Source organism: Humulus lupulus, chromosome 6, assembly GCF_963169125.1.
Source record: "Humulus lupulus chromosome 6, drHumLupu1.1, whole genome shotgun sequence".
In the NCBI taxonomy this organism is placed as follows: Eukaryota; Viridiplantae; Streptophyta; class Magnoliopsida; order Rosales; family Cannabaceae; genus Humulus; species Humulus lupulus.
The window spans coordinates 218,646,224-218,673,343 of NC_084798.1; the positions used below are offsets into that span (position 1 = coordinate 218,646,224).

Below are 27,120 nucleotides of genomic sequence, written 5' to 3' on the forward strand. Positions count from 1 at the left end.
ATTTTGCTCATTCTTTCTCACCAATACACCAACCATGGCCAAAACCATCCAAAACAAGTTAATTAGCTCAATCTTAGTATTAGTAATGTCAACAACCCTACCATCCTATATGGTCCCAAATTAATAAGAGTAATGATATGTTTATCTAAAATATATACACAAACATTACACACAGTGATGTGTCACTGTTTTATAAAACTGTGGGTCTCAGTTTTCATAAATGTGATTGGTTAGGCTAAACTGTCACATCACTATGTGTAATGTTTGTATGCATATTTTAGGTACACATATTATTACTCAATTAATAAATAGTACCCTAGTCAATAAAATCATACAATCAAGATCAAGACCAATTCATTCAATTCTCTTTTCTTTTCCTTTTTAAATTGTTATTTTATTTTAGTTTTTGTTCAATTTGGAAAATTTAGTTTGGATCTTACTCAATGGCATTGTTAAGGTTAAGAAGAAATTATTTGGTAAAATAGACGGCAAATTGTATGAGCCAATCAAATCTATGCTTTTTGCCAGGTGTCATTTATTTATTTATTTTTCTATATTAGATAATTATTACTTAGAGGTGTATACCTTTGACCATGTAGTGTGTATGGTTATTTTATTTCATTTTATTAAGAAGAAAATTATTTATTTTGGGTGTAAAATTTGGAGTGTTGACTTATGAGAAAGATTTTGGCAAGCCTCTTAAATTTGACAAAATTTTGATTGGTTATATATATATATATATATATATGTTTACATTTATTGTGTAAGCTTGCCAAACAACATAGATGGTATATTACTTTTTTGTCCTCAGTCTTTGATTTTGTTTTTTATTATTCTAAACTTTGTAATTTTCCATTCAAGCTTACATTTTTATCATATATTATAATATTATTTTTGTCATATTAATTATATCAAAATACAAAAAATTAACATTTTTAGTCTATAAAATTATAATAAAAACTTTTATTTTACAAAACCTACTGAAATTAATTTCGATTTTGATATTAAAAAAATAAAACATTCATATAAAATTGACCAAAAGCTAATGTGTAGTAAATTTTGATAAATAATGTAAAACATTATATAATTACTAAGTTTTCTTAAATTAACAATCAAGTCTAATATTTAGCTAAAATCAAATAATATATTTCTTATATAAGAGCAATAAAAAAAAGTGGTCTTATATGATTATTCAATTTTTTTTTCTTTGTTTAATTTTTCCATGTCATACATATTATAACAATAATAAGAGTCTTTTACATAACATGAATTTTTTCCATCTGAGTTTAGATGAGTCTAGTTTGTTATTTAAAGGAAAAATTATAACAATAACATGAGTTTTTTTTTCCATTTAAGCTTTTTTCTTTCTCCTTAATAGTAAATATTAGTTAATATATATAATTTTAAAATATTTTTTTTTTAAATTAATCTATTCAACCACTAAATTTCATTTTAGTAGTCAATCTCATACAAATACAAACATTAGAATTACACATAAATCATTACTCTAATAATATATAATAAAATAAAGAACATTTATTTTTAATTAAAATTATTTTGTTTTCACATTATAACAATAAATAATGAGATGTTCTTACATATGAAACTCATTTAATTTAACACTATTTGTCTGCTTTTTAAAGAAAAAATAATAGCAATAACAATTATTATATTTTATATATATATGATAATTTTCACACAGGGACTTCACTTTAAGCCTTACCGATGTAGCTCTTCTCGACCCGTGAATAGTTTTCGACACGATTTTTTTATGACCGTATATATTGTAGTTGTTTAGAGCATCATGCAAATTTTTAGAAAATTCCGAATAGTTTACAATACCTAAAACTAGGTTCAAATATGTTGTTTTCCACGCGTATAAGAAAAAATAGCTACGTGTGCAATAACATATTTGAATTTAGTTTTTAGTACTGTAAACTATTCAGAAATTTCTGAAAATTTACAGATGCTCTAAATAGCTACAATATACATGGTCATAAAAAAATCGCACAAAAAAGATTCACGGGTCGAGAACACTGAGAGTCTCACCGGTAAGGCTTAAAGTGAACTCCTATAAAACCTATAAAAAAAATTATCCTATAAATATATATATTTTAAAAATGGCAAATTTGTAATTATATGGTAAATGAAGCCCTAATGTTGATGATTTAAACAATGCATGATTGGTCAAAACAAGTGGCCTCCAAAGCTCTATAAAGAGAGCACTATAAAGAGAGCACTTCTACACTGACTCTCTCTCTCTCTATCTGTCTATATATACATTTATATATAGATTTTCAGTATCACAGACCAGAACAAGTACAACCCATTAGTCCCACCTCTGTTGAGTTCTTGTTCAGCCAAAAAATGAGTGGTTTAAGGTCAAAATTCATGGAGGTTTACTCCATTTTGAAATCAGAGCTTCTCAACGATCCTGCTTTCGAGTTCACCGATGATTCTCGCCAATGGGTCGAACGGGTATTCCCATCTCTCTAACTCTCTTCTCTTTTCACTGACATTGCTTTCGTTTTCTCCATTTTAAGGAATTTGGGTTCTGATTTGTGTAGTTCTCACCAGATTCGTTTTGGTCTTTTCAATTCAAACTTTTTTTTTATATGTAAAAGTGGAAACTAGAACATATTTCCTTAAAAGATCTGGACTTTTAGCTGAAAATTTTGGTGGGTTATAATTATTTTCTTTAAATTAGTTATATTATGCTCAGATTTTATCTGATCTTGTTCATTGAAGAATCCTCTTCACCATGTTTAAATACTGTGTTATTATTATCATATTCTCTCTTTAGTTTTTTCATTAAGATTCTCTATTGTACTGACTTGTACCTTATTAAAAAGACCTGATTGAGTGTCATTATACTTATTTTCTTTCAATTAGTGAGACTATGCTCAGATTTTATGTGATCTTGTTCATTGAAGAATCATGCTTTGACCAAGTTCAATTTCTCTGTGTAGTTCTTTCTTTAAGATTCTTTATTGTACTTAGTTGAGCCTTATAAAAAGACCTGATTGAGTGTCATTTTTTACTTTGCAGATGCTGGATTACAATGTCCCAGGAGGTTTGGAATGCAACTCTTTTTTCACTTCCTTTGACCTGTTTGTGTTGAGAATGATTGTAATGAACTGTGACATTTTACCTTCTTTAACAAATTCATATTGATTTTTTCTGGTTGGTAGGTAAGCTTAATCGTGGGTTGTCAGTTATTGATAGTTACCAATTACTTAAAGGAGGAAAGGAACTAACTGAAGAAGAAATTTTTCTAACTTCTGCTCTTGGTTGGTGTATTGAATGGGTATGCAGCTTTCATTTTGGTACTTTTTATTCATTAACTGGGATACCCTTTTAACACTTTGTAACATTCAATTCTATGTAGCTTCAAGCATATTTTTTGGTTCTTGATGATATCATGGATAACTCTGTTACACGTCGCGGTCAACCCTGCTGGTTTAGAGTACCAAAGGTGTGACTTTACATCCTTTCATGGGGTTTTTCTCTTGTTTTCTATGGAGTGAATATCCTAACATGTGTAAGTGTTCTGCGTTTATCACAGGTTGGATTGATTGCTGCAAACGATGGCATTCTACTTCGAAACCATATTCCGAGAATTCTTAAGAAGCATTTCAAGGGGAAGAGCTACTATGTGGATCTTCTTGATTTGTTTAATGAGGTGTGATTTGTTTGATGGATAGTTGAGTAGAGCAAAAGGGTTTCTTTTTCTTTGTCATCTTAGTCATGTAACAGGGTTTGTTAATCTACAGGTGGAATTCCAAACAGCCTCGGGACAAATGATTGATTTGATCACCACAATTGAAGGAGAGAAAGATCTTTCAAAATACTCAATTCCACTGTAAGTGAAATTGATATGTGTGATTACTACAAGACTTTCACTCAAATATTCGATGTGCCTAAAGATTGTGGTGTTGTCTTGCAGTCACCATCGCATTGTTCAGTACAAGACTGCTTACTACTCATTCTACCTTCCGGTAAGAGAGAACCGTTGATTTATGCATTCATGAAGCATGTTGCCTTGATTGGTTTTCATCTTTGTCTTTGATAGTTCTGCTTGTTTTGATAATCTTTTTCATGTAAGAATCTATCAACTGCGCTTATGTATCGTTCTCTGACACTAATTATGATCAGGTTGCTTGTGCATTGGTGATGGCTGGTGAAAATCTTGATAACCATGTTGATGTGAAGAACGTTCTTATTGAAATGGGAACCTATTTCCAAGTACAGGTGATTGCAGACATATCCTCATTTGTATATTCTTGAGAAATATAGTTGCAAATGTATTGACCAAATCTTTTGGCCACTGATCCTGATAATCTTGCTGAACATTTTACTGTATTTTTATTGACAAAAAAACCAATGACATATTATGTAGGATGACTATTTGGATTGTTTTGGCCACCCAGATGTAATTGGCAAGGTATGTTATAAAGCCACACTCTTTTGTCAAGTTTGTAATGCACTATCCTCATTCAACTGGGAATTTTTTTCAGTTTTCATTGATGCCCTTTTGGATTATCAGATTGGTACAGATATTGAAGACTTCAAGTGCTCTTGGTTGGTTGTGAAAGCACTCGAAATAGCTACCGAGGAACAAAAGAAGATGCTATTTGTAAGCAATAAAGTTCATCCTTTCAATTTTTATATGAAAATGTCTCGAGGGAACGTTAGTTACTTTTGCATACACATCTGAATTCTGTGTTTTCCAGGAGCATTATGGTAAGGGAGATGAAGCATCTGTCAAAAAAGTGAAAGAGTTATACAAGGCCCTTGATCTTGAGGTTCATTCTCTCTGTTTCTCTTTCGATCTATGTTTTTAAAGCTCGTGGAGTAACCCTCTTCTAACTTCGATTTTTGGGATTTGTAGGGCGTGTTTGCGGATTACGAGAATGCTAGTTACCAAAAGCTTATAAAATCGATCGAAGCTCATCCGAAAGAAGAAGTTCAGGCAGTGCTCAAATCTTTCTTGGCTAAGATCTACAAGAGGCAGAAGTAAGGTTGAAAATGGAGATTTGGACTAAAGAGATAACAATCAACTTTGTGTGGGCATTAGCATTTCTTTCACTCTTTTTAATAAAAGGGTCATTTTTAGTGATTGTTTTTGGTTAATCATAAGAATTCTTAGTTCATCTTATGCTGAGTGTGGTGGATATTTTAATGTAATAATATGTGTTTTCTTTGGATGAAACTAATAATTTCTAAAGAGAAATTAGTTTTGATCCTGTGTTCCCTCTCTTTTATTTGACTTTTTCTTTTTTTTTTTCAAATTTACCGAAATTCAGAAAATATTTGTTTTACCATTTCCTAATTCTCATGGCATAAATTAGAAATGTGTAACTACTTTCTTGTTCCCTAACCAACCGCAAATGAATCTCTTTTATTCCATTTTAAAAATTGATATTAATGACTCCTCAAAAATAAATAAAATTTGAGGCTAATGATCCCTAAACTTATTAGCAAATTTCAAGATAGTCCCTTGAATAAAACAATTGAAGACTGCATTAATAAGAAACTATAAAACTAAAGGACTATTAATTTAATACATTAATTCTCAATTGTTTAGGGACAAAATCATAATAATAGAAAATTAAGAAAATAGGGAGCAGAAATAGACTCAGTTTTTCAAGTCAAAGAATGAGAATTAATGGCCACAAATTGCTGAGTAGGAGTAACCACAAATTTTGAAACAGTAAAACAAAAAATGGTTAAATTTGTTGGTATATTTCCTTTGGATCTATTCCTTAATGTTAGGAAAAATTAAATAAACTTAATCTTAAACCAGGCTCTTTTCTCTCACAACCATTTCCTTTGGATCATCATCATTATTGTTTAAACTCTTCAAAGCTTCAAAATACCACCCTTTGTAATCTCATTAAGGTACACTTTCTCTTTCTTTCAATTTCCCTAACTAGTTTTTCATTTATTTGATTTGATATACAATAGCATTATAATACCTTATGTTATGCTTTTTATCACATGTAAGTCATTAGGATTAGGGTAAGAATTTCCTTTAAAAAAAAGAAAAACAAAAAAAGATTAGGGTAAGAATAAGATAGAAGTCTCGATGATAATCTGATTTTTTTTTAGTCTTATGCCATTAGTGCAAGGATATAATAGAAGTTTTGATGATTTTTTTTACATTTGTTAAGATTTAAGGGCGTTTATAATTCTTATTAGAGTTAAGATAATTTTCTCGATGATATTTCATTTTTTTTACTCGAATAAGTGTTTATAGGTCTCATCAAGGTCAAGGTAATGCAAGAATAAGGTAGAAATTTCAACTATATTTTCATTTTTTTTAGTTTTATGCTATGATTTTTGTGAACTTGAATTTGAAAGCAAATTTTTTTATTTCTCGAGGATTCACGAGTAACTGTAAGTCCTACATTAAACCATGCTCGACTTAACATTTTCTAAGACTTTAGGTATAATAGCATTTCGAGTTCTTTATTTTGAGGGTTACTTTTTCCTTATACATAAAGTAAAACAAAAATTTGAGGCCTTAAACATTATTTTTATGAAATGTGACATATTTTTGTTATAGTTTTACACAACAATGTTCCAATAATGACCTTTTTTTATTAGTTAATTTGTGTAATTAAGTGATTAATATGGATGCAAATGTGGAGCAAAGAACACCAGCATCACCAAAGATGAACAAGAAAATGAGTATAAACAATTACAAGCTAAACTTACCAGAAATCAATTTAGAGGATTTGAAGAAACACACTCACATACTTGTGGTGTCACCAAGAGCAAGAACTCCGGCCGTGACCAAATCCTCTAGTTCAAGGTGGAACTGCCTCTGCTCCCCCACCACACACGCCGGCTCATTCCGTTGCCGCCACCACCGCACCTCAGGCATGCAGCGCGGTGGCTCGGTTGGCTCTAACCTCGTCGATTTGGCTCGTAAATCCGGCGCCATAGATGACTCACTTGAAGCACAGTAGAAGAAGAGGGTGTCATGCACGTGGAAAAAAATGACTGTTGTTTCTGTTTAATATAATATATAATATATATATTTATTTATTTTTATATATATGTATAATTTTTTTAATTTTTAATTATGTATATGTATGAATGTTATGTATTAGGGGTGAAGAACCTGATATTATACGGTTCTTCTTCTAGTAATTATTCTCATAAATTTATTTTTATCTTGGTCTGCAATTTTTTAGTTTGTTATATCATCACAAATTAATCTTGAAAATATATTTATCATGTTATGTTTTATTCTATTAATAATTGCAACATCTTAATAATTTTGTTTGATGCACCTCAAAGTGGAAGAAAAAAGTAATACCAATTAAATATGTCATTTGAATTATTATGATTATAATAAATCAAAATTATCAAAGCTGCCAAACTTTTAGAATTGAACATTGGTCAATTGATTACAATTTATTCATGAGAATTGAATATTCAAGTGATTATATATTATTATTTATATATGAGTTTCTTGGTAAAATGATTTATTTTTTAAAATTATTTTGCATTCTAACCTAGTTTTAATATTTTTTGCAAAAGAGTCTCTCATATGTTAGATAGCTAATCGAAATTTAGATTCAAATAATCAGTTGAAAAATTTAGACAAACAACTTTTTTTTTTCACTTCGCAAAAAACAAATAAAAAATAATATGATTCAACCTCAAATCCAATTGAATGTAGCAGATAACAGTGGAGTCAAAAAATTGATGTGTATTCGAATCATAGGAGCTAGTAATCGCTGATATGCTCATATTGCTGACATTATTGTTGCTGTAATTGAATTATAGTCAAAGATCATTTTGTAAAAAATTATCAAATATATGCTAGAATACAAAATAAAGTAGACATGTTCACAAATTTATCTTTATATATATAAATATATATTTATTGTTATATAGATTTATGCCCAAGTTTTTCTAGCAAGGTTGAATTTCTCTTTCTTTCTTTTTCTGAGAAATTTCTCTATTAAGAGCTGCACTATTATATATACTATAACTAATATAAATAAATGAAATTATTAAAGCTAGAACCTTCAAGATTTGATAAAAACAAAAAAATTAAAATAAAATTCGCCGTTGCCGGGGATCGAACCCGGGTCACCCGCGTGACAGGCGGGAATACTTACCACTATACTACAACGACTTTGTTGATATGAACTTGCATATTTAACTTTTAAATAAATTAGATTAGTCTATATGGGCTACAGGCCCATTAAAGGACTGGACTATAATGGGCCGGGTCAGGAGTATCACTACACTTACGGCCCAGTCAAAGAGTAGAGGAAGAGGGAGGGAAGGAAAGGATGATGTAAAACGGCGTCGTATTTGGCGTCTCTGGGTGGGTGGGTTGTGAAAACGATCACCGCCTTCTCTACCATTGGCGCATCCTCAGCAGCAGGAGTCTCTCGCTCGTTCGCTCAAGCGTTTAGGCTTAGTTCTCTGCGTGTTCCATTCTTCTCTCAAAAATCGCATAGCTAAGGTGAGTAGAATAGTTCCCTGTTTTTTTTTTTTTATGAAAAATAAGTATAATTGATGATTTGAAATTTTCGTTTGGTTTCCGAGAAAACGAGAGAAAAAATAGAACAAAGTCGTGGTTTTTTTAACGTATTTCCATCAATTTAGGTTTAATCAGGAAAACCCACCTTCCAATTGTGATTTAATTAAGGTTTTTCATGGCTTGTTGCTGCATTTATCTTCATTTCTATCTTTACTATATTGAAAAAAGAAAAGAAAAGATAAAGCTCTTATATTTCTGCTTATAGTTGGGATTATTTTGCTTCGTTTCTTTCTTGTATATCATATTTTCCTTGACTCTTCGGGGTTTTATTTTTGTGGGGTTGTTGTGTTTGATTGTTCTAGCTTCATGTGATAATGATATATAGTCATCATTAGAGTGGGGTGGCTCTTTTAGCCCTGTAAATTGTTTAATTAATCCCAAATTAACAAACCCTAGTCAAGGATGATGAGAATGAGGAGTTCTTAGGCCTTTGAGTTAGAAATATTTCTTTAAGTTTCTAGGCTTCTAAGTTCAACTACTAGGCATAATTAGAAAATATTGTTGTTAAATTTTGATGACTTTAGTAATTTCATTATTTGTTTAGTACTAATTATATGTTTATTTTTTGTTTTCTTGGTTTATTGGAACAATGCAAAATTGAATAAAAGAGATTGTTCTGGTCTTCTTACCACTATTTTCTTCCAAATAACTCTTCATAGTTTGAGTTTTGTAGCTTAAAGATTGAATACCTGACAAAATAGGTCTGTAATCTTTTTCGTTGGCTAAAATCTGAAAGAATGGTTTGCGTGCGTCAGTCTTATTTTGATGCTTGTGGATGTGGTTTAGAATGCTGTAATTATTCATTTTGAACTGGGTTTTTCGATTCACAACTTTTTGTTATTATTCATTTTCCTAAACATATTGTCATTTTTATAATACAAGCATCATATTTTTTCAGACCATTTTCCAACAGCATCGTTAAGATGTCAATGATTACTGCAACTGCAAGCTCTGTTATCAGTCCGCCTCTATTACCACCAGGTCTGTGAACTTTTCTGCTAGCTTGTTTATTTCTAAACATAAAGGTTCAGCTGGTTGACTGCCATGGTACAATTGTCCCTATCTAGAAAGAAAAAAAAAATTGTAATTTATATATTTTTTGTTTAAAAAAAATCTAGAGATTAAGTGCATTCCTTAATGTCAATCTTTTAGGCATGAGATCTGTTTGACTGATTGGTTCCTTTAAATTTCTGGAATGGTAGATATAAACTTTGCCTTTTTCATTAAATTTTGGCATTTGATTACTATTGTTGTACTGAACTGTTAAACTTTTTTGTATATGGCCACGGCAAGAACAGTGGGATTTAAGCGACGAAGTAAGCTTGTGGAATCTGATTTAGGAAGAGTCTGCTACCGGTTTCAACCATTGGCTACAAAATGTTTACAAGTTAAGAGTGATAAGTTAGGACCAGTTCAGCCTGGGACAAAGTTAATGTTTACAAAGACAAGTAAATCAGCCATGCTTTCTACTCGAAGGCAGTCTAGTTCTGTCATATGTGCTGCTGCTTATGTAAGCTTTCGCAATTCATATCTTTTCTCTTCTTCCTTCCTTTACTGTAGGGTGATCTCTGTTCCATGTTCAATCCTAGGTCTCGTGAATATCATGACCTCCTCATGAGAAGTTAAAAATGTTTCTGTTTTAACGGATTAGAAACACTTTTTCTTTGTGTTCCTCTATTACTGAATAATCTCCAAGAAGGAAAAATGTCTCAACGATAACTGCTTATTTTTTACAGAGTGCTCGATGTTCTGCGGAGCAAACCCAAACAGTTACACGGCAAGCTCCAACCATGACTCACATGCCAAGTAATAGTCATTGCCTGTGTTTAGTTATAATTAGCTATTAGCTATTTGCACTCAGTAGAAAAATTTACTATGATTAATTGGTTGGGATACACTGCATGCTTGAACACTTGGTGGGAAGTTGTATAGTATTGAATGTTGAATTTTCATGCATGCGGATTCTTTCTTCATTGCATCTGTTTTTCTCGAAATCCCCGAGATTGATTTAAATCGTATCTAACTGCTCATTGCAATGTTCAGCAAAGGAGAAGTTGCCGGATCTCGATGATGGTGGGACTGGATTTCCACCACGTGATGATGGTGATGGCGGAGGTGGGGGTGGCGGCGGTGGAGGCAACTGGTCTGGTGGTTTCTTCTTTTTCGGTTTTCTTCTTTTCCTCGGCTTTTTGAAGGATAAAGAGAGTGAGGGACCATATCAAGAAGACAGGAGACGATGAGGGAGATTTTGTTATTTTTGTGGATATTTCTAGCTCAAGCTCAAGTGCTACTTCAGCTTTATTGTATCTGTACCGATGGATAGCTTAGGCTTATAAATTATCGGTACAAGTTTTGGGGGTGTCGATCTTGTCTAGTTATTATTCTATGCACTTTCCATCTTGAAGACTTGAACTATATATAGCCTTGAAATAATTACTATTTTTTTGGCACTTGTTCCAACTATCAATAGTTAAATGCTATTCCATTTAAATTGGTCTATTTTGTAACGAGTCCAAAAAAGTTGTTGAATGCTGCTATTGTACAAAGTACAAACCATATTCAGACTAGAAAAGTATAACAATTATCTTCAGACTTTGTTATCGGTTTGAGTTACTACAATTACATCAATTTTTGTTGCTCAACGTGATTTTTTTATGACTAGAACATGGTTATTTTATGGTTACTGAAAACATGTAGCTATGAGCATATAATGTTAGCAAAAGAGGCTGAAAGAAAATCCAACTATAGAAGAACTATGATAGCAATCATATATATGAAAACAGGTGTGATTTTTTCATTGGTCAAAAAGAGATAGAACCTACTTCTCAATGGTGGTAAATATTTAGTTTCACTGTTCTCAATATGAACTTCCCCTTGACATAAAATAAAATATGTACACGAGCCAAGTGGGAAAAATGGAAAAAAAAAATAAGGGTAAAACAACCAAAATTTTATGCTATAGTAAATTCAACAATGGCTTATTTCGTTGGTTTGATCCATGTAGTTTCTGAAGTGACAAGGTTTCCATAATAAACCTGTTTCGACGATTCGTCCCAGTATGCCTGCAATCAATAAAAAAAAAACCAAATCATATAAATATATATATCAGCGATGAAACAGGGTGTTTGATTGTATTCAAATGTGTTATATGTAACATAAGCAAGAAAAGTAAAAATACCTGCCACCCAGATGGAAGATCATCATCCCTTGAAAGTTCACTAACTACAGGCTGCTGCTTGATTTCATCTTTAAGCGGCTCTGGTGTTTTTCGTGTAGCTTCTTTGGCAACTGCTAGGGTGTTTTCATCGTTACATGATTCTGGTGTTTTTCGTGCAGCTTCTTTGGCTTGTTGAGCTCTCCTTCGCTTCACCCGTTCCCTCCTGTCCCATGACATGATACAAATATTAGAGAAAAAGAAATCTGCAATATGAGAGTCCAAGCTCTACCACAAGGAAGGAACTCGTACCAATCACCACCCAGCGGCTGAAAATTTGCATTATCTTTGGCCTCTCCACTGGCAATCTGTTGCGCCTTCCATTCCTGCATTTAAAAGAGTATAAGAAACAAAGAAGTAGCAGAGCATTGCATTGAATTTAAACAATTAAAAAAAAAATCTAAAAACAGACCTCTATTTCCCTTTGTCTCTTCTTTTCTAGCATCTCATATGGATTTTCTGGTTCCTCGTCTTCAAGCAGCTCTTCTTTAGCTGCCTTCCACTGGTTAAATTAATATGATAATATTATACAAAAAGAGTTTATATCAGTAAAGGTAGTGCAGATGCAACCTGAATGAATTGATTAGTACATAAGCTACATTTCATACCTTGTCTACCAAACTGGAAACTTTCTTATTTGATCTCAATGAAGGGGCAACAGCAACTGACCGCTTTTTAACACGTGGAACTGACAAAAAGGTAACCAAATGTGAGCAAGTGAACATGTATTTATAAAATCAGCTAGCACATGAAGAAAAAGCTCATTTATAGTAAAGAAAATTAATTTCACAGATCATGCATACAATTCAGAAACGCATGTGAAGCAATGCTAATGCTCACTATTATCTTAAGCCAATATCTTGACATAGCAATTGTGACTTTTCGGCTTAAATTCACACACAAAAGATTGCTATTTGTTTATTTATATTATTGCAAGCAAGTAAAAATAAATTGAAATCAACAGGTGAAGATTGTAAAAGTTGGTCAATAAAAAAAGGACCAAATCTACCAAGTAACATAAGGCTTCTGAAACTTTACCAAGTAACATAAGGCTTCTGAAACTTTACCTTTAGCTTGAGCCTTAGTAGCTGTTGTGACAGTAGAAACGGCAGTAGTTGCAGGGACTGCTTCAACTGGTGGAACTGAATCGCTCTCTTTTGCAGAAACAATGGAAGGAACTTGGATAGTGGCTGCAGTAGATTGAACCTCCAGAGGTGCCCTATCAATCTCACCAACAACAGCAGAACTGTTGCTCCCATTTGCAGATGGCAATGAATTGCCGTCTGCTTCAACTAAGGAATGCACAGAACCAACAAGATTAGAAACGACAGTTCCATAGCTAATCGGAGCAGGCTCCCTGTGAAGTTGAGAGGACTCTACACTACTAACCCCAGGGGCAGGAGGAACACTTGAATCGTAATCATAATAAGCAACAGCTGGGATTTGAGGAGTTTCAGTATATGTATTTGGAACAGCATCATAATAGACAGGTGCCTGTCCATAAAAGTTATTGCTTGGGACTTCTGTAGCTGCATGCCCATAATATTCAAAACTGGAATTTGGATAAGATATATTGTACTGTTCTGCATATGGAGGTGGCCCTGTCTCTGGATATGATGGAGGTGGAGGATAAATGGCCTCGGGTGGCTCATCTGGTGGGGGTGGAGGAATTTGCTCGTTATCTGGTGGAGGTGGGGGAATCCACTCTTCATCTGGAGGAGGTGGAACAATAAATACATCATCTGGGACTAGAGATGTGTACCCTGCAGGCTGAATGGGCTGCTGAACTGATTGCAAAGCTGACTCCTTAACACCTGAAGCATCGACAATGGCAGTATTGCATGCAGAAGCATCATCAACCTCCATGTCAACATCCATGTCGACTTCTTCTGCAGCAAGCAACCCTTGCTTCGAATTTAATTCTTCAGGACAAGCTGCCCCATTTACTTGTTCACCAGTAGGAGTAGTTACATGTAAGCAAGTAATGGCATTTGTAGCATCGTGATCTTTAGATGATATTGTTGATGTGGTAACCATTGTAGAAACATCAAAAGTCTCAGGCGACAGTCTTCTTTTTTCAGTTTTATCGGCTTCAGAGCTTTCTTGAATCTTGTCATCAATCTGTGTATTTGAACCTATATTGGAAAGTTCAACACTAATAGAATCCTCGAGTTGTTTAAGCCGCCTATCAGAATGTACCCAAAAATGATGCAGAGAAGAGCCAAAAGATGAAAGAGCTTTAAAATCAGAAAGCCTAATCTCAACTTCCAAAATATACTTGGAGATGCGGTCAAGACTTTGCATTTGGCCATCAGACCTGAAAATGATATTTAGCAATTAGAAAATATGAAAATTCATTAAAAAAAAATTACAATTTTGAAGAACAAAAAAAAAAATGCAAAGCATGGATGAAACTATAGTTGGTAAGCTTACCCTTTTATTGACTTCAATTTCTCTATCAAAGACTCACTGCGTTTAATAAGAGAAGTAGAAAGGTCCATTCCAGACCCATGATCTTCAGTGTCCATCATACCATATACCAACTTGTCATAAACATCTTTCATAGAACTACCTTCACCTAAAGTGGCATTGACATAGGAAGCCTTGACGGCGTCATTACCACAATTTGTAACATTCTGAGCCTCACTCTTCGCTACACTCCACTCAACCGGATGTGACCCTTCAATATGTGTTGGAGCTGAAAGACCATCAAATGTCGGACCTGTACTCAAGCTGGGATCTTGCATATCAACAAAAGCATTTTCTGCTCTCTCGTTAGTAGTGGAAGATTCATGATTATTGACCAACTCAGATGCCAGAGCCAATACTCCAGGTATTTCCCATGAAGTTTCTCCAGTTGTCGTGTTCCAATAATAGTACCGATTACTTTCCTCATGCAGTACCATCTGCCAACCAGAACCAACATCTCCACTCTGTTGTAGGTCAGATGTGGCAGGGGCAAAGATCTGTCCTACTTCCAAGTCATTGCCTAAGGCGGTTGAGGCAGTATCACCCTTGCCTAAGGCAGTCAACGCTGTATCATCACTTTCTTTATTATTTGCATCGTCAAGGTTGTGGTTAATATCAAGAGAACTAGAGGTTTTATCTGATTCATGTTTGTTAGCAACCACATCTACACAACCTTCTCCATTCAAAATCTTAACCTGTTTATTGTAAGAGAGAGAGAAAGAGGGAGATATTAACACATAAAATGACAAAGTAGAAGATAAGTCATATTGAACTGAAATTCAACTACAACAATTCATCTCTAGTAAAAAAAAAAAACAAGTCAACAAAAGACTACACCATATAGAATACAATTGTTGTTGAACTCAAATGAGAAAACTAAGCCAACTTTTTGTCAAATTTGCTAAATTACCTCATTGTTATTTTCAACCAAAGAACTTTCCACAGCAGCTTCACCAAGTTTCTCATCCAAGTCATCTTCCCGTTCATCATCGTCGCTATACTGCCCGAGTAAGAGCAGTGGATTTTCCGGTTGCGGGCCTGAAGACAAAAGAAACACTAGCAAATCAGAAACTATCCAGACCATATACACCTATAAAGAACTCGTGTCATATTCAATCGAGTTCATGATACAGATTCAAAACAACATGGACAACCAAAGCTTCCTAGTATTTCTAAAATAAAAAAATAAGAAAATTAATGATTTCAGCATTTACTCATCACATCATAGCAACCTGTCACACACGAAAACAAGAAGTCAGCCACGAACAAAATCAAATAAAAGCAAGAGACATACGAACCGATAGAAAAAATTCTCTGCAGAATTCTCCAAAATGCTTTGATGCTGCCTAAAAGGTCATAAATTCACAGTGGCAGGGCCGGGACCCGATCTGGCAGTGTATATTCTCAACTCAAGACCATAGCCAAAGCCACCCTAGAGTAGTAGAGAAGTAGAAGAACAAGTCTGAAAAACAAAAATTCTTGTGGCAAAACAACATAACACAATGTGTCCTTGTAGTACTACATAGTTTCCATATTTCAGCACCAACATAATGTTGAGAGCACATATGTGACATGTCCCACTCTACAAAGTCCCTTTTTTTTGGTAGAAAAACTGACACGGAACCCACCTGAAGAAGATGGTGAATTGGGTAACCCAGCACCATGTTTCGTATCTATATGCTCTCCAACTCCATCATGTGCATTATTGGAGCCACCCAAGTCCCCTGCTCACCCAACCAAATCCAAAATTCAAAAATAGTAAATATTGAATCTTTAAAGGGATTTCTCATTCATATAGGTTTAAACACTATACACAATACTAACGAAACCATAATTATGGAAAACCAATCATATATGTATGTATTTACCAGAGGGTTCCGCAAAGAGGTCGAGCTTGACTCTGCGGCCAGTGTTGGACATAGCTGCGCGGCGACGCTCTTTTCTCTTCCCCATGGATGGAATGAATTCGCAGTTGGTGGTCTTCTGCTACCTGTTCGTTCTTCAATTCAATTCGAATTCCCAAATTAGGGTTTTCAATTCAGTTCTCTGTATAATAAGAAGGATTGGTCTAAGTTCTATTTGGGGAAATATATATACGGGTCGAAAATACATATTATTTATTTTTGAATTTTTTTTACAAAAGGAATAATTTTTTTTTGACAAATTAATAAATATTAATTTAGTATTTTAGTTTAGGATTACATAATTTATACAATAAAATAAATAGAATAATATTTTTTAGAGAATAAATGAAATATCTTTTAAAGGGTAATAATAATCACAAATTTATAAATTATTCAACCCTTGTTATAAATTGACAATCAATATTATATATTTTATTATAGGAAATTTTATGGTAGGGGCTTCAAAAAGAAATTTTTTTGTGATTGTGTATACTGGAGTAGTTATTTAGAGTATTCTGTAAATTTTTAGAAAATTCTGAATAACTTACAATTTAAAGATTGCACGCATAACTAATTTTTTTTATGCGTGTGAAAAATAGTATGTTTGAACCTAATTTTCGATACGCAGTACTGTAAATATTGTAAATTATTTGTATAGTGTTCTAAATAACTTCAATATACACGAATATAAAAGAAAATCGCGCAAAAAATTATTCACGAAACAAAAAATCATTGACGGATTTTAAATACAAAATAATACCACAAAAAATCATTGACGGATTTTAAATACAAAATAATACCACCGGTGAGGCGATTCTTCATTTATTATAATATTCATATCTAAATTTTAAAACAGTATTGAAAATATTAATTTATTAAATTCATTTATTAATAGAATTATTAATAAAAATAGTAGAATTTATTAAGATCAGAATTTGAATTTTAAACTCAACATTCCATGTGGGATATAACTTTTTTCCCCTAACATGTGGGCTATATAGTTACTTTAGTTCAAATGATTCAATTTTAGATATTTTTTAAACTTCCAAAAAATAATTTTCGAGCGAGATTTCATAACTAATAATTTTTTAAAATTAGTCAATACATATAACCTAAAAATAGAGAGAAAAACTTAGAAGTATGTAATTCCTATTTTTTTAATTTTTTTTTATTTTCAAACAAATAATAATAATAATAATTGTTTTTCTCATTATTATTATTATTATTATTTAATATATTTAAAATTCCGGACCATAACTCTATCACAGTTGATATATATATATTAGTCTGTCAGATTCGTCATCTTCCGAATTTTTGGTTAAAGCCACCGGTCAGCACACAAAAACCTTTGCATCCAACTCGACTCGACTCAACTATCTATTCACTTTTTTTTCTCTCTCAAGGCAATAGCATTAAAAAAGTGAGTTTCTTTTCCCTCTTTTTCATAATGATCCTTTGATGACCCTTTTGGGTTTGCTTTCCAACTGTTTCTGGGAATTTCCCTTTTGCACCGTTGGATCGTTTATCTGCTCTCAAATTTTGTTTTTTTTGTAATGGGATTTTAGCTTTCTGTATTGGGATCTTGGATCTGGTTTTGTCCCATTTCATCAGATTTGAAAAATCGGTGGATTTTTGGTTCGGTGTTATGGGTGTGTGTTTATGAATAATTCTAGTGTAGGTTTGGGATTTGTTCTTTAACTGTTTGGAAATTGTTCAAGCTTGTACGAAGTGGGTTTCTGGGATTTTTTCGGTTTGATTTCTTATCATATCTGATTTTTTTTGTTGTGAAAAACTATCTGGGTATGTGAAAGTTTGAATCTTATGTAGTTTTGCTTCACAGTTTAAATGGGGGAGTTCTTCTGTAATCTTGGTGTGTGAATTATGGTTCAGTTTAGTTACTATGGCAGCTTGTAGCTGAGCCCCCAATGTTACTTCTTTAACATTGTTCTAACAATCTGCTTAGTTCATATCTAGGAGTACAAGCTTATACTTTACATTAAAATAATCGACTTAATTCTCATAAGAGTAATGCTTTAGACTTTAAACAAGTTATGTTGGTACTTAGTTTGTTTCATCTAGGAGGATAGTTCAATCTTTTATGACCCAAATTTGCTTTTTTCTTATTTTAAGTTCTTTCAACATTGAACAATTTTATCATATTGTGTTTAATTCCAGGGACAAATAAGATTTGGTGGTTGAACATTTGAAGAATCTTTTCCTAGTTGAGCTTAATATCAGAAGTAGGAAATGGTTAACAGGTTTGTTCAGTGCTTTCATACATTGATGGCCATTTCGAGCACAAGACGTTTACGAGTTTCTAACACTTGTTTGTCTATTTCTTTGAACAGATATGGAGTGTTTTGATTTAGAGAAAATATCATGTTGCAGTGCATAGATGGGTTCAAGCATTTATTTGCTTCCGTATTGCGGTGCTTTGATCTCGACTTGTATAACCAATCAAGAGGCCTAGACGATCCTGCAGTTCTAGCAGAAGAGACAGTGTGTATGATTCTGAATTCTGACCTGAACAGATTAGCAATTTTTAGTATATTATGATGCTTGCTGATAATTCATTTCATTGTTAAATTATTATATTTTAAAGTAGAAATCATTGAACCCAAGAAGGGTAGCTCAAATGTTCAGTCTTGTGGTTTGCTCCTACAAGTTCTGAGGTTTGACTTTTTTTGAGTACCTACATAATATTGGGGTTAGGTGAGGTGAGGAGCTTTTTTTTTTTTGGTCAACAAAAAAGTAGGAATCAATGAATATTCTTTGCTTATTTTAGACACAGAATTTAAAGTAGGGAATCATTGGAAATTCTTTGCCTATTTCTGACTATGACTAAATTTAAAGTTACTGCTGCTATCCAACCTTTTCATAGAACACTATAAAACCTGTCTATTGAACATTGGGGCTTTCTTGTATGCAGTTAGCGTAAGCGAAATTGAAGCACTTTATGAACTTTTTAAGAAGATCAGTAGTGCTGTGATTGATGATGGATTAATCAACAAGGTTTGTTATCTTTCTATTCTTTGAGCTAGTTTTTATCCTCTGCATGAATCTGTGTTTGACTTCAACTTAATTAATCTCTCTCCATTGTTTGTTGTATAAAAGGTGATAAAAGACAGTATTTTTCTGTCATAAACTCAGAATATGAAAGTGTACTTCTATTTATACTATAGTCTTTAACTTGATTGCTTTACACCTCTGTTGTAGGAAGAGTTTCAACTGGCCTTGTTCAAGACAAATAAGAAAGAGAGCCTGTTCGCCGACCGGGTATCATATCTTTGTCTAACTGTGTTTCATCACTTATATCTTTCATAAGCTGCTTGCTATAATTTCATCACTTTTAAATTTCAGGTATTCGACTTGTTCGACATAAAACACAATGGAATACTAGGTTTTGAAGAGTTTGCCCGTGCCCTCTCTGTCTTTCATCCCAACGCCCCGATCGATGACAAGATTGAATGTACGTTTTTTTGAACGAATAGAATTTTCCATCTGTTATTACATGTTTCGGTATGGAATAATCATATGGTACGAGAATGAGAATTGAAACATTTTCATACTCTGTTGTTTCGTGTCACAGTCTCGTTTCAGCTGTATGATCTCAAGCAGCAAGGCTTCATCGAAAGGCAGGAGGTAAAAAACTATTGGTTCGTGCTCTTATTTTCTGTTTCTCATTGCTAGTTTTTCGTTTACAATATTAACCGAACATTTCAAATGTTAATTTTCAGGTGAAGCAAATGGTAGTGGCTACTCTTGCAGAATCTGGCATGAATCTTTCAGACGATGTCATAGAAAGTATAATCGACAAGGTAACCACCCTTCTCAATCTCCCTGTATTTGCAGCTCCACAGCGAAAACCGATTGACTAATACTATTAGCGAGTTGTTTGTTATAGACTTTCGAGGAAGCTGATACGAAACACGATGGGAGGATTGACAAGGAAGAGTGGAGAAGTCTTGTTCTTCGACACCCGTCTCTCTTGAAAAACATGACACTTCAGTACCTCAAGTAAGCTTCCATTTTCGATCGCGAGTGGAGTCGGGTTTTGCTTTTGCTTGTGTGTGTGTGTGTTTGTGTTAATCTTATGTTGGTGTTTTGTGTTGATTTGAGCAGAGACATCACCACAACATTCCCAAGCTTTGTGTTCCATTCACAGGTGGACGATACTTGAAGTGGGAAAACATTCAAATCCAAATTTCAGTTCATTCTGCTGCTGTGTTTTCTACGTTTCTAGACTCATCATATTTTGCTCTCATATGTAAAGGAGTTGGGAACAATTTTTTTTGCATTATTTTTATTATTGTTCTTTTGTATGGTATTTGGCTTGTGCTTTTTTTATTTTATTTGTTCATATGACTCTAGTTGTCATCAGATTTAAATTTTTTTAGCTTGGAATTTTAATGCATTATTGTTGATTTTATTTAATTCAAGTATAAATTTAATAAAAGGTTCTATGAGAATCTCATTATATATATATATATATCTGTGTGTGTGTAAATACGTAAGAACTACTGAAGTGAAAATCCACATATTAGAAATTTTCTCAACTAATTATGCGATTTCTGAACTTGATTGTAAAATTTAACAAGTATTTTGAATGTCTTACTAAATATAAAAAGATGATCTTTTCGTTAAAAATCAATAAAAAAAAAAGAAGTTAATACTTCTCATCTGGACACTTATCAATTCCATTCTTCATTTGACAGAATTGTTCTTCAATTTCTTACCTAAAATTCTTAATGTAAACCTAACTAAGTTCAAAAATCAAAATGCTAATTAAAAAAAGATCATTCCAATATTTTCAAATAGAATTAGTGTTGAGGTGTTTAAATTGTTTGGGAGCACATTTTTAAAGGCTTCCTAATTTTAGAAAAAAATTATCATTTTTATAATTAGAAAGATAAATAAAACTTATTAAAGCAAAAATAGAATAAACAAGGCAAAACAAATTATAAGTAAAACAAAAAAGCAGACTGATCAGAATATATGATAATTCATCTAAAATAGTTTTAATATCGCAAAGACAAAAAAGGAAAATATAACTTGTCCAAAACAATACCTCTGGATAATAAAAAAACCCACCACCAAAGTTGGCAACAGTACCAAAAAAAGCCCCAGAAAAAAAAAACTACTTATATAATAACGAAAACTTAAACTCTAAAAATCATGGTTTGTTAATCAGGCCGCGACAAAGCTTAGTCGACTTCCTCCATCTTGCTGCCCTCGGCATCAGCTTCAGCATCCTCGAGCGGCGGCATCTCAGCATCAGCCTCGACGGCGTCCTCGTCGATGCTCAAACCGAGCTTGAGCATCCTGTGGATTCTGTTTCCGAAGGTGTTGGGGTCGTCGAGACTGAAGCCGGAGGTGAGGAGGGAGGTCTCGAAGAGGAGGAGCACAAGGTCCTTGACGGACTTGTCGTTCTTGTCGGCGTCGGCCCTCTTCCTCAGCTCATCCATGATGGGGTTTTCGGGGTTGATCTCCATTGTCTTCTTGCTTGACATGTAGCCAGCCATGCTGTTGTCCCTCAATGCTTGAGCTTTCATGATCCTCTCCATGTTGGCGGTCCAACCGTACTCGCCGGTCACCAAACAGCAAGGGGAGTCCACCACACGGTCAGAGACGACAACCTTCTCAACTCTGTCGCCCAACACATCCTTGATAACCTTGCATAGACCCTCGAACTTCTCCTTGAGTTCTTCCTTCTTTGCCTTCTCGTCCTCGTTCTCTTCAAGCTTCAATCCCTCCTTGGTGGCTGAGACAAGCTTCTTTCCCTCGAATTCCTTGAGCTGACCAACTGCGTACTCGTCAATGGCGTCAACCATGTAAAGAACTTCATATCCCTTCTTCTTCAATTTCTCGAGGAATGGGGAGTTCTCAACAGCCTTCTTGCTCTCACCAGTGATGTAGTAGATATCGCTCTGTCCCTCCTTCATTCTGGTCACGTAGTCCTTGAGACTGGTCAACTCATCACCGCTCTTGGTTGAGTGGTATCTCAACAACTCAGCGAGCTTGGTTTTGTTCTGGGAATCCTCGTGGATACCGAGCTTGAGGTTCTTGGAGAAGGACTCGTAGAACTTGTTGTAGTCCTCCTTGTTCTCGGCGATCTCAAAGAACATCTCAATGCACTTCTTCACCAAATTCTTACGGATAACCTTCAAAATCTTGTTCTGTTGCAACATTTCTCTTGAGATGTTCAAAGGAAGATCCTCGGAGTCAACAATACCCTTGACGAAGCTAAGGTATTCGGGAATGATCTCCTCACAGTTGTCCATGATGAAAACTCTGCGGACATAGAGCTTGATGTTGTTGGGCTTCTTCCTGGTGTCGAAGAGATCGAAAGGTGCCCTCTTGGGAACAAAGAGGATAGCCTTAAACTCCAATTGTCCCTCAACTGAGAAATGCTTCACAGAAAGATGCTCCTCCCAGTCATTGGTGAGACTCTTGTAGAAAGCAGCATACTCTTCCTTGGTAATCTCCTCAGGCTTCCGCATCCAGATTGGCTTTTGCTTGTTAACCAAAGACCACTCATGTGAAACTTCCTTAATTTTCTTCTTTTTTTTCTCTTCCTTCTCCTTTTCCTCGTCAACATCCTCAACCTTTCCTTCCTCATCCTTCTTGTCCTCCTCATCTTCATCATCAGAGATTTCCTTCTCGGTGGTCTTCTCAACCCAGAGAGAAATTGGGTAGCTAATGAACTCAGAGTGCTTCTTGATCAAGTCCTTCAACCTACGCTCCTCCAAGTACTCAAGCTGGTCTTCCTTAAGGTGGAGGGTGATCTTAGTACCCCTGCCAAGAACTTCACCAGAAGTATCCCTGGTAACAGTGAATGATCCACCGGCTTGGGACTCCCACACGTACTGCTCATCATCATTATGCTTGGTGGTCACAATAACCTTCTCAGCAACAAGGTAAGCTGAGTAGAACCCAACACCGAATTGCCCGATCATGCTAACATCAGCACCAGCAGCCAATGCCTCCATGAACTCCTTGGTACCAGATCTTGCGATTGTACCAAGATTGTTAACCAAGTCTGCAAAAACCCACATGCACAAACTAGTTAATAACAGACTGAACACAGTACTTTAAACAAACACCAACCAGACATAATTCAGAGTACATACCAGCCTTGGTCATTCCAATACCACTGTCAATGATCGACAGGGTGTTGTTGGTCTTGTCAGGCACAATATGGATAAAGAGCTCTGGTTGACCATCAAGCTTGCTCTTGTCAGTCAAACTCTCGAATCGAATCTTGTCAAGAGCCTGTAATTAAAAATTCAACATTTAATCAAACAACGTCCCACTCAATTAAGCTTGGTTTTTTTCTCTTAACAAATACATAAATCAAAATTAAAGGAACAATCTCCATAGCCTAATCATCATTATTTCCATAATCTTCAGATACTAAACCAACCAATACATAATAAAACCATCCCAATCTATGAATACACACACGAAAATCATACTCAACAAGAACAACAATACAGAATAAGCAAATAGATAATCGGATCATATAAAAAACGGAGAAAACGATAGAAAATACGTACGTCGGAAGCATTGCTGACGAGCTCACGAAGAAAGATCTCCTTGTTGCTGTAGAAAGTGTTGATGATCAAACTGAGAAGCTGGTTGATCTCAGCCTGGAAAGCAAAGGTCTCGGTGTCTCCCATGGCTGAACCTAAACCTCTGTGAAAAGCTTAGATCTAGGGTTTTTGGAGAAGAATACGAAGAATTACGAGCTAGAGCGAGAGAGGTAGTGGGGGAGTGGAGAAAGCGAAGTATATATAATGGAAAATGGTTAGGGTTTCTAGATCCTTCTATAACTAATTTTAAATTAAAAAGCTTATATATATTTATTTATTTATTTTAATTATTAATAGTTTGAATATTCTTCAACAGTCTTTACTACAATTTCTCAGAAATTAGAAAAATCTTTCTTTCAAAAAAGAAAGCTATGTTTAGAAAATTCTTTTCAAACCTTACGTGTCTTTTTATGGGCCTTGATTCAAAATTGGCCCAATTGAACCACAAAAATAACGTGAAAATTACATTTTTTAATAAAATTTAAATTTTTTTATAAGTATTATTTTATGGCTTTTTAAAATTTGTATTTTTGCTGTGGGATTTTTTTTCCATATTTTTGTAAAACAATTATTATTATGTCATATTTTTGTAAAAAATCATTACTATGCCATATTTTTTTTCATATTTATGAAAAAATCTCAAAAATAATATTAGTTTTTTTTAGAAAAATTACATAAAATACTAATTTTCGCTAAAAAATTAAGTTTTTACATTCAAATTTTTTTTTTCAATTATACGATTTTAAGAAAATTTTTACAGTTTCCTCTTTTTTCGTTTTTTGTGTTGTTTTCAAATTGTTTTTAGGTTTTATTATTGATATTTAGTTTATACATTGAATTTTTTTCAAATTGTTTTTCTTAAAAATAATATTTTCGTAATTATGAAATTTTGAAAATTATATTTTTAAAAATTTGAGTGGGTAATTTTTAAAGAAAAAAATAAGAACTGTAAAATAGTAAAAGAAAAAGTGTATTTAAGAAAAAAATTCTTTTTTTTAGAGGGTAAAAAAATAGTTCGATAGTGACTTTTTATTTTTGGGAAGAATTTTGTAGAATAGATAAATTAAGTAAGTTTACTTTATTTTTTTTAAACAATTAATTTTACTTTAATTAGTAAATGAAATATTACTTTCTTTTTTTAAACAAAAGTTTTATGTAGGATAGAGTAAAAATTCACCAACTTCACTAGTAACTTATTCTATAAGTGGTGAAAATAGACTATTATATATTGTCACTTTACAAAATAGTCTTCTTTTTTCATGATTAAAACTCAAATTAAATAAATAAGTTAATTTTGTACTGAAAAATTAAATTAATTAATTTGTATTTATATTTAGAATATTAAATATTTTAATATGTGATTTTTTTTTACAATTTTTAATTAGTGAATTTTAATATATTTAAAATTAGTGTGTTACATAAATATATCTTGATAAATATTAAATTAGTAAATTTTGTTTGGTTAATGAATATAATCTGTTTAAATAACATACAAATCCATTCATGTTTTGTAGCAACATCCTAATATTGGTAGTGATTATATTATATTACTTAGCAAAAGTAGTGTAGTAATAGAACATATCAAGTTACATAATGTTTGACACAATTTATATACTTAAAATTATAACTTATGTACTTTAAATTATATTTTATAAAAGAAAAGAAAAAAGGTAGCCCAAAATTATTAGTGAAACTAGTTCTTTCACATAATAGAATCAATTGCATGTTATTATTTACTCTATTTCTTCAATTATTTTTCTTCTTATTAATCAAGTTTTGATATTAAATATAGGGAAAATATAATTTTGGCCCCTGTATTTTTTCTGAATACGTGATCGACCTCTGTGTTTTGTTCAATGACAATCTGGATTGTGTGTTTTACAAAATTGATCAAAATAGTACCATAGACTCGATTTTGGTCAAAATATTTTCAATTATAAGATCAATTATCGGATCATTAGTGATGCGATGAGTTCAGAGAAGTTAATAAAAGTGATCGAAGAGCTGATAATGAAATATTATATTTGAATTTTTTTGACCAAAATAGGGTATAAGGTATTATTTTGATCCATTTTGTAAAACACATAGTCCGAATTGTCATTTAACAAAACACAAGACCGATCGCGTATTTGAAAAAAATACAAGAGCCAAACTTGTATTTTCCCTTAAATATATTGGTTGGATTATTTCACTCTAAAAGAACATTGATACCTTATTTAGTTGAACACATAATTGAAATCCTAAAAGCCAATATAGTTACAATTTAATTTGCATATGTCTATATATTTATGTTATTCCTTTTGCTTTGGCTTTTTCTTTTTTCTCTCAAATTTAATCTTTAGCTTTTGCTTTGTTGTCTTATTCTTCATTATCTTTTCTTTATTTACACCTCACACACTATTGGTCCCAAACCTATTCCACACTAAACTTATAATAAGAGATTCTAAGGTGTGTGTATTCATCAAGAACTTTTATATGAAACATTTATTTAATTAGAATTAAAAAAATTCAATTACAATTTATATCAAACCCCCTAATACTTTTTTTATAACATTGTGATACAACGAATTCTAATTATGTCTATTTGTTTTTCAAAATAATAAAAAAGAAAGTCCACATATATTGAAATTAGTAAAAAAAAAAGGGACAAATTTACCTTTATCTTCCATTAACTAGTTAATTTCAAATAAAATTATAACATGTCTAATTCAAAAAAATAAAATCCACCCTTGTCACACTTCACTTTCAACAACCTTTTCCCTTTGTTCCCCATTGATTCTAAAAAAAAATTATAATCATCTCTCTAATTGGATGTAAAAAATATAAAAATAAAATAATAATAATAATAAGAGTATAAATGTCACCATCATATATATCATCATCATCATCATCATCTTCCATCTAAGTCAATGACATATACTACTTTGAATTCTATCTCCACCCACAACTCAAATTCTCACACCTCAATTTGGGAAAGTTTACCATAACTAGTGTTAGTGTAAGATTTTTTCTTAATATGATAAGAAAGTATTAGGTCAAATATTGATCTCACTAATAGAATCTCCAATGGGGAGAGCCAAAAGGATTGCTTGGATATGTGACATTTTTTTTTGACAACTATTGAAGGGTGCCAACCATCGGAGAGTCAAGGGTGCCAAGTTTTTTTTTAGCACTGTTGCCAAATCTATCTTTTTAATAAAAAAAATAATTTCATTATATACACATTGTGTCGTGTACCAACTGATAGAGTAAGAATAATTAGTATTTTATTTTTTGAGAAATCAGTATTTTTTTAATTATGTTAGATTGCTTAATTATGATTAAAAAAATTTAATTAGTATTATTTTAATTATGATTATATTATTTAATGGG

General features: G+C 32.9%; 5 protein-coding genes and 1 non-coding gene across 7 annotated transcripts; 3 read left to right on the top strand and 3 right to left on the bottom strand.

The window, feature by feature from the left end:
* The first annotated feature begins 2,258 nt into the window (after nucleotides 1-2,258).
* On the top strand, nucleotides 2,259-5,241 carry LOC133783375 (farnesyl pyrophosphate synthase-like). The gene is made up of 12 exons (XM_062222988.1): nucleotides 2,259-2,478; nucleotides 3,049-3,073; nucleotides 3,192-3,307; nucleotides 3,389-3,475; nucleotides 3,566-3,682; nucleotides 3,774-3,862; nucleotides 3,947-3,998; nucleotides 4,156-4,251; nucleotides 4,400-4,444; nucleotides 4,547-4,636; nucleotides 4,734-4,805; nucleotides 4,892-5,241. The coding sequence occupies exons 1-12, from the start codon at nucleotides 2,368-2,370 to the stop codon at nucleotides 5,018-5,020; spliced, it is 1,029 nt and encodes a 342-aa protein (XP_062078972.1). The 5' UTR covers nucleotides 2,259-2,367; the 3' UTR covers nucleotides 5,021-5,241.
* A 2,842-nt stretch (nucleotides 5,242-8,083) lies between these two features.
* Nucleotides 8,084-8,155, bottom strand: TRNAD-GUC (transfer RNA aspartic acid (anticodon GUC)). Its single transcript has one exon. It is a non-coding gene; the product is annotated as a tRNA-Asp (tRNA).
* Nucleotides 8,156-8,313: 158 nt separating this feature from the next.
* LOC133783379 (protein YELLOW LEAF 1, choloroplastic-like) lies at nucleotides 8,314-11,068 on the top strand. Its single transcript, XM_062222992.1, has 5 exons — nucleotides 8,314-8,491; nucleotides 9,468-9,550; nucleotides 9,868-10,079; nucleotides 10,306-10,375; nucleotides 10,613-11,068. The coding sequence occupies exons 2-5, from the start codon at nucleotides 9,493-9,495 to the stop codon at nucleotides 10,807-10,809; spliced, it is 537 nt and encodes a 178-aa protein (XP_062078976.1). The 5' UTR covers nucleotides 8,314-8,491; nucleotides 9,468-9,492; the 3' UTR covers nucleotides 10,810-11,068.
* A 271-nt stretch (nucleotides 11,069-11,339) lies between these two features.
* LOC133783376 (uncharacterized) lies at nucleotides 11,340-16,320 on the bottom strand. Of its 2 annotated transcripts, XM_062222989.1 has the most exons (10): nucleotides 16,121-16,320; nucleotides 15,881-15,976; nucleotides 15,163-15,290; nucleotides 14,217-14,947; nucleotides 12,851-14,100; nucleotides 12,392-12,471; nucleotides 12,196-12,285; nucleotides 12,036-12,109; nucleotides 11,748-11,949; nucleotides 11,340-11,631 (listed from the first exon to the last, which is right to left on the bottom strand). In XM_062222989.1, the coding sequence occupies exons 1-10, from the start codon at nucleotides 16,203-16,205 to the stop codon at nucleotides 11,548-11,550; spliced, it is 2,820 nt and encodes a 939-aa protein (XP_062078973.1). In that variant the 5' UTR covers nucleotides 16,206-16,320; the 3' UTR covers nucleotides 11,340-11,547. The 2 variants fall into 2 exon arrangements, with proteins under 2 accessions (XP_062078973.1, XP_062078974.1); XM_062222990.1 differs by lacking the exon at nucleotides 16,121-16,320 and having other exon boundaries at nucleotides 15,163-15,684.
* A 1,102-nt stretch (nucleotides 16,321-17,422) lies between these two features.
* On the top strand, nucleotides 17,423-20,590 carry LOC133783377 (calcineurin B-like protein 3). The gene is made up of 10 exons (XM_062222991.1): nucleotides 17,423-17,576; nucleotides 18,332-18,414; nucleotides 18,505-18,659; nucleotides 19,086-19,168; nucleotides 19,373-19,432; nucleotides 19,517-19,625; nucleotides 19,746-19,798; nucleotides 19,894-19,974; nucleotides 20,061-20,173; nucleotides 20,279-20,590. The coding sequence occupies exons 3-10, from the start codon at nucleotides 18,536-18,538 to the stop codon at nucleotides 20,334-20,336; spliced, it is 681 nt and encodes a 226-aa protein (XP_062078975.1). The 5' UTR covers nucleotides 17,423-17,576; nucleotides 18,332-18,414; nucleotides 18,505-18,535; the 3' UTR covers nucleotides 20,337-20,590.
* Nucleotides 20,591-21,139: 549 nt separating this feature from the next.
* LOC133783380 (heat shock cognate protein 80) lies at nucleotides 21,140-23,944 on the bottom strand. Its single transcript, XM_062222993.1, has 3 exons — nucleotides 23,713-23,944; nucleotides 23,287-23,428; nucleotides 21,140-23,195 (listed from the first exon to the last, which is right to left on the bottom strand). Exons 1-3 carry the CDS (start codon nucleotides 23,833-23,835, stop codon nucleotides 21,361-21,363), a joined length of 2,100 nt encoding a protein of 699 aa, XP_062078977.1. The 5' UTR covers nucleotides 23,836-23,944; the 3' UTR covers nucleotides 21,140-21,360.
* Between the last annotated feature and the right edge of the window lie 3,176 nt (nucleotides 23,945-27,120).

What these genes read in the sequence shown, in the direction of transcription:
- LOC133783376 (XM_062222989.1), bottom strand. Translation starts at nt 16,205, where the DNA reads ATGGGGAAGAGAAAAGAGCGTCGCCGCGCAGCTATGTCCAACACTGGC. An exon ending in TGGTTGAAAATAACAATGAG is followed by an intron (nt 14,948 to 15,162) that starts GTAATTTAGCAA and finishes TACAATAAACAG; the next exon opens with GTTAAGATTTTGAATGGAGA. An exon ending in ATCTTCCATCTGGGTGGCAG is followed by an intron (nt 11,632 to 11,747) that starts GTATTTTTACTT and finishes TATTGATTGCAG; the next exon opens with GCATACTGGGACGAATCGTC.
- LOC133783377 (XM_062222991.1), top strand. Translation starts at nt 18,536, where the DNA reads ATGTTGCAGTGCATAGATGGGTTCAAGCATTTATTTGCTTCCGTATTG. An exon ending in AGAGCCTGTTCGCCGACCGG is followed by an intron (nt 19,433 to 19,516) that starts GTATCATATCTT and finishes TTTAAATTTCAG; the next exon opens with GTATTCGACTTGTTCGACAT. An exon ending in ATGACACTTCAGTACCTCAA is followed by an intron (nt 20,174 to 20,278) that starts GTAAGCTTCCAT and finishes TGATTTGAGCAG; the next exon opens with AGACATCACCACAACATTCC.
- LOC133783380 (XM_062222993.1), bottom strand. Translation starts at nt 23,835, where the DNA reads ATGGGAGACACCGAGACCTTTGCTTTCCAGGCTGAGATCAACCAGCTT. An exon ending in TCGTCAGCAATGCTTCCGAC is followed by an intron (nt 23,429 to 23,712) that starts GTACGTATTTTC and finishes TTTTAATTACAG; the next exon opens with GCTCTTGACAAGATTCGATT. An exon ending in TATTGGAATGACCAAGGCTG is followed by an intron (nt 23,196 to 23,286) that starts GTATGTACTCTG and finishes GGGTTTTTGCAG; the next exon opens with ACTTGGTTAACAATCTTGGT.
- LOC133783375 (XM_062222988.1), top strand. Translation starts at nt 2,368, where the DNA reads ATGAGTGGTTTAAGGTCAAAATTCATGGAGGTTTACTCCATTTTGAAA. An exon ending in CTCGCCAATGGGTCGAACGG is followed by an intron (nt 2,479 to 3,048) that starts GTATTCCCATCT and finishes TTTACTTTGCAG; the next exon opens with ATGCTGGATTACAATGTCCC. An exon ending in ACTACTCATTCTACCTTCCG is followed by an intron (nt 3,999 to 4,155) that starts GTAAGAGAGAAC and finishes AATTATGATCAG; the next exon opens with GTTGCTTGTGCATTGGTGAT.
- LOC133783379 (XM_062222992.1), top strand. Translation starts at nt 9,493, where the DNA reads ATGTCAATGATTACTGCAACTGCAAGCTCTGTTATCAGTCCGCCTCTA. An exon ending in TCATATGTGCTGCTGCTTAT is followed by an intron (nt 10,080 to 10,305) that starts GTAAGCTTTCGC and finishes TATTTTTTACAG; the next exon opens with AGTGCTCGATGTTCTGCGGA. An exon ending in AACCATGACTCACATGCCAA is followed by an intron (nt 10,376 to 10,612) that starts GTAATAGTCATT and finishes TGCAATGTTCAG; the next exon opens with CAAAGGAGAAGTTGCCGGAT.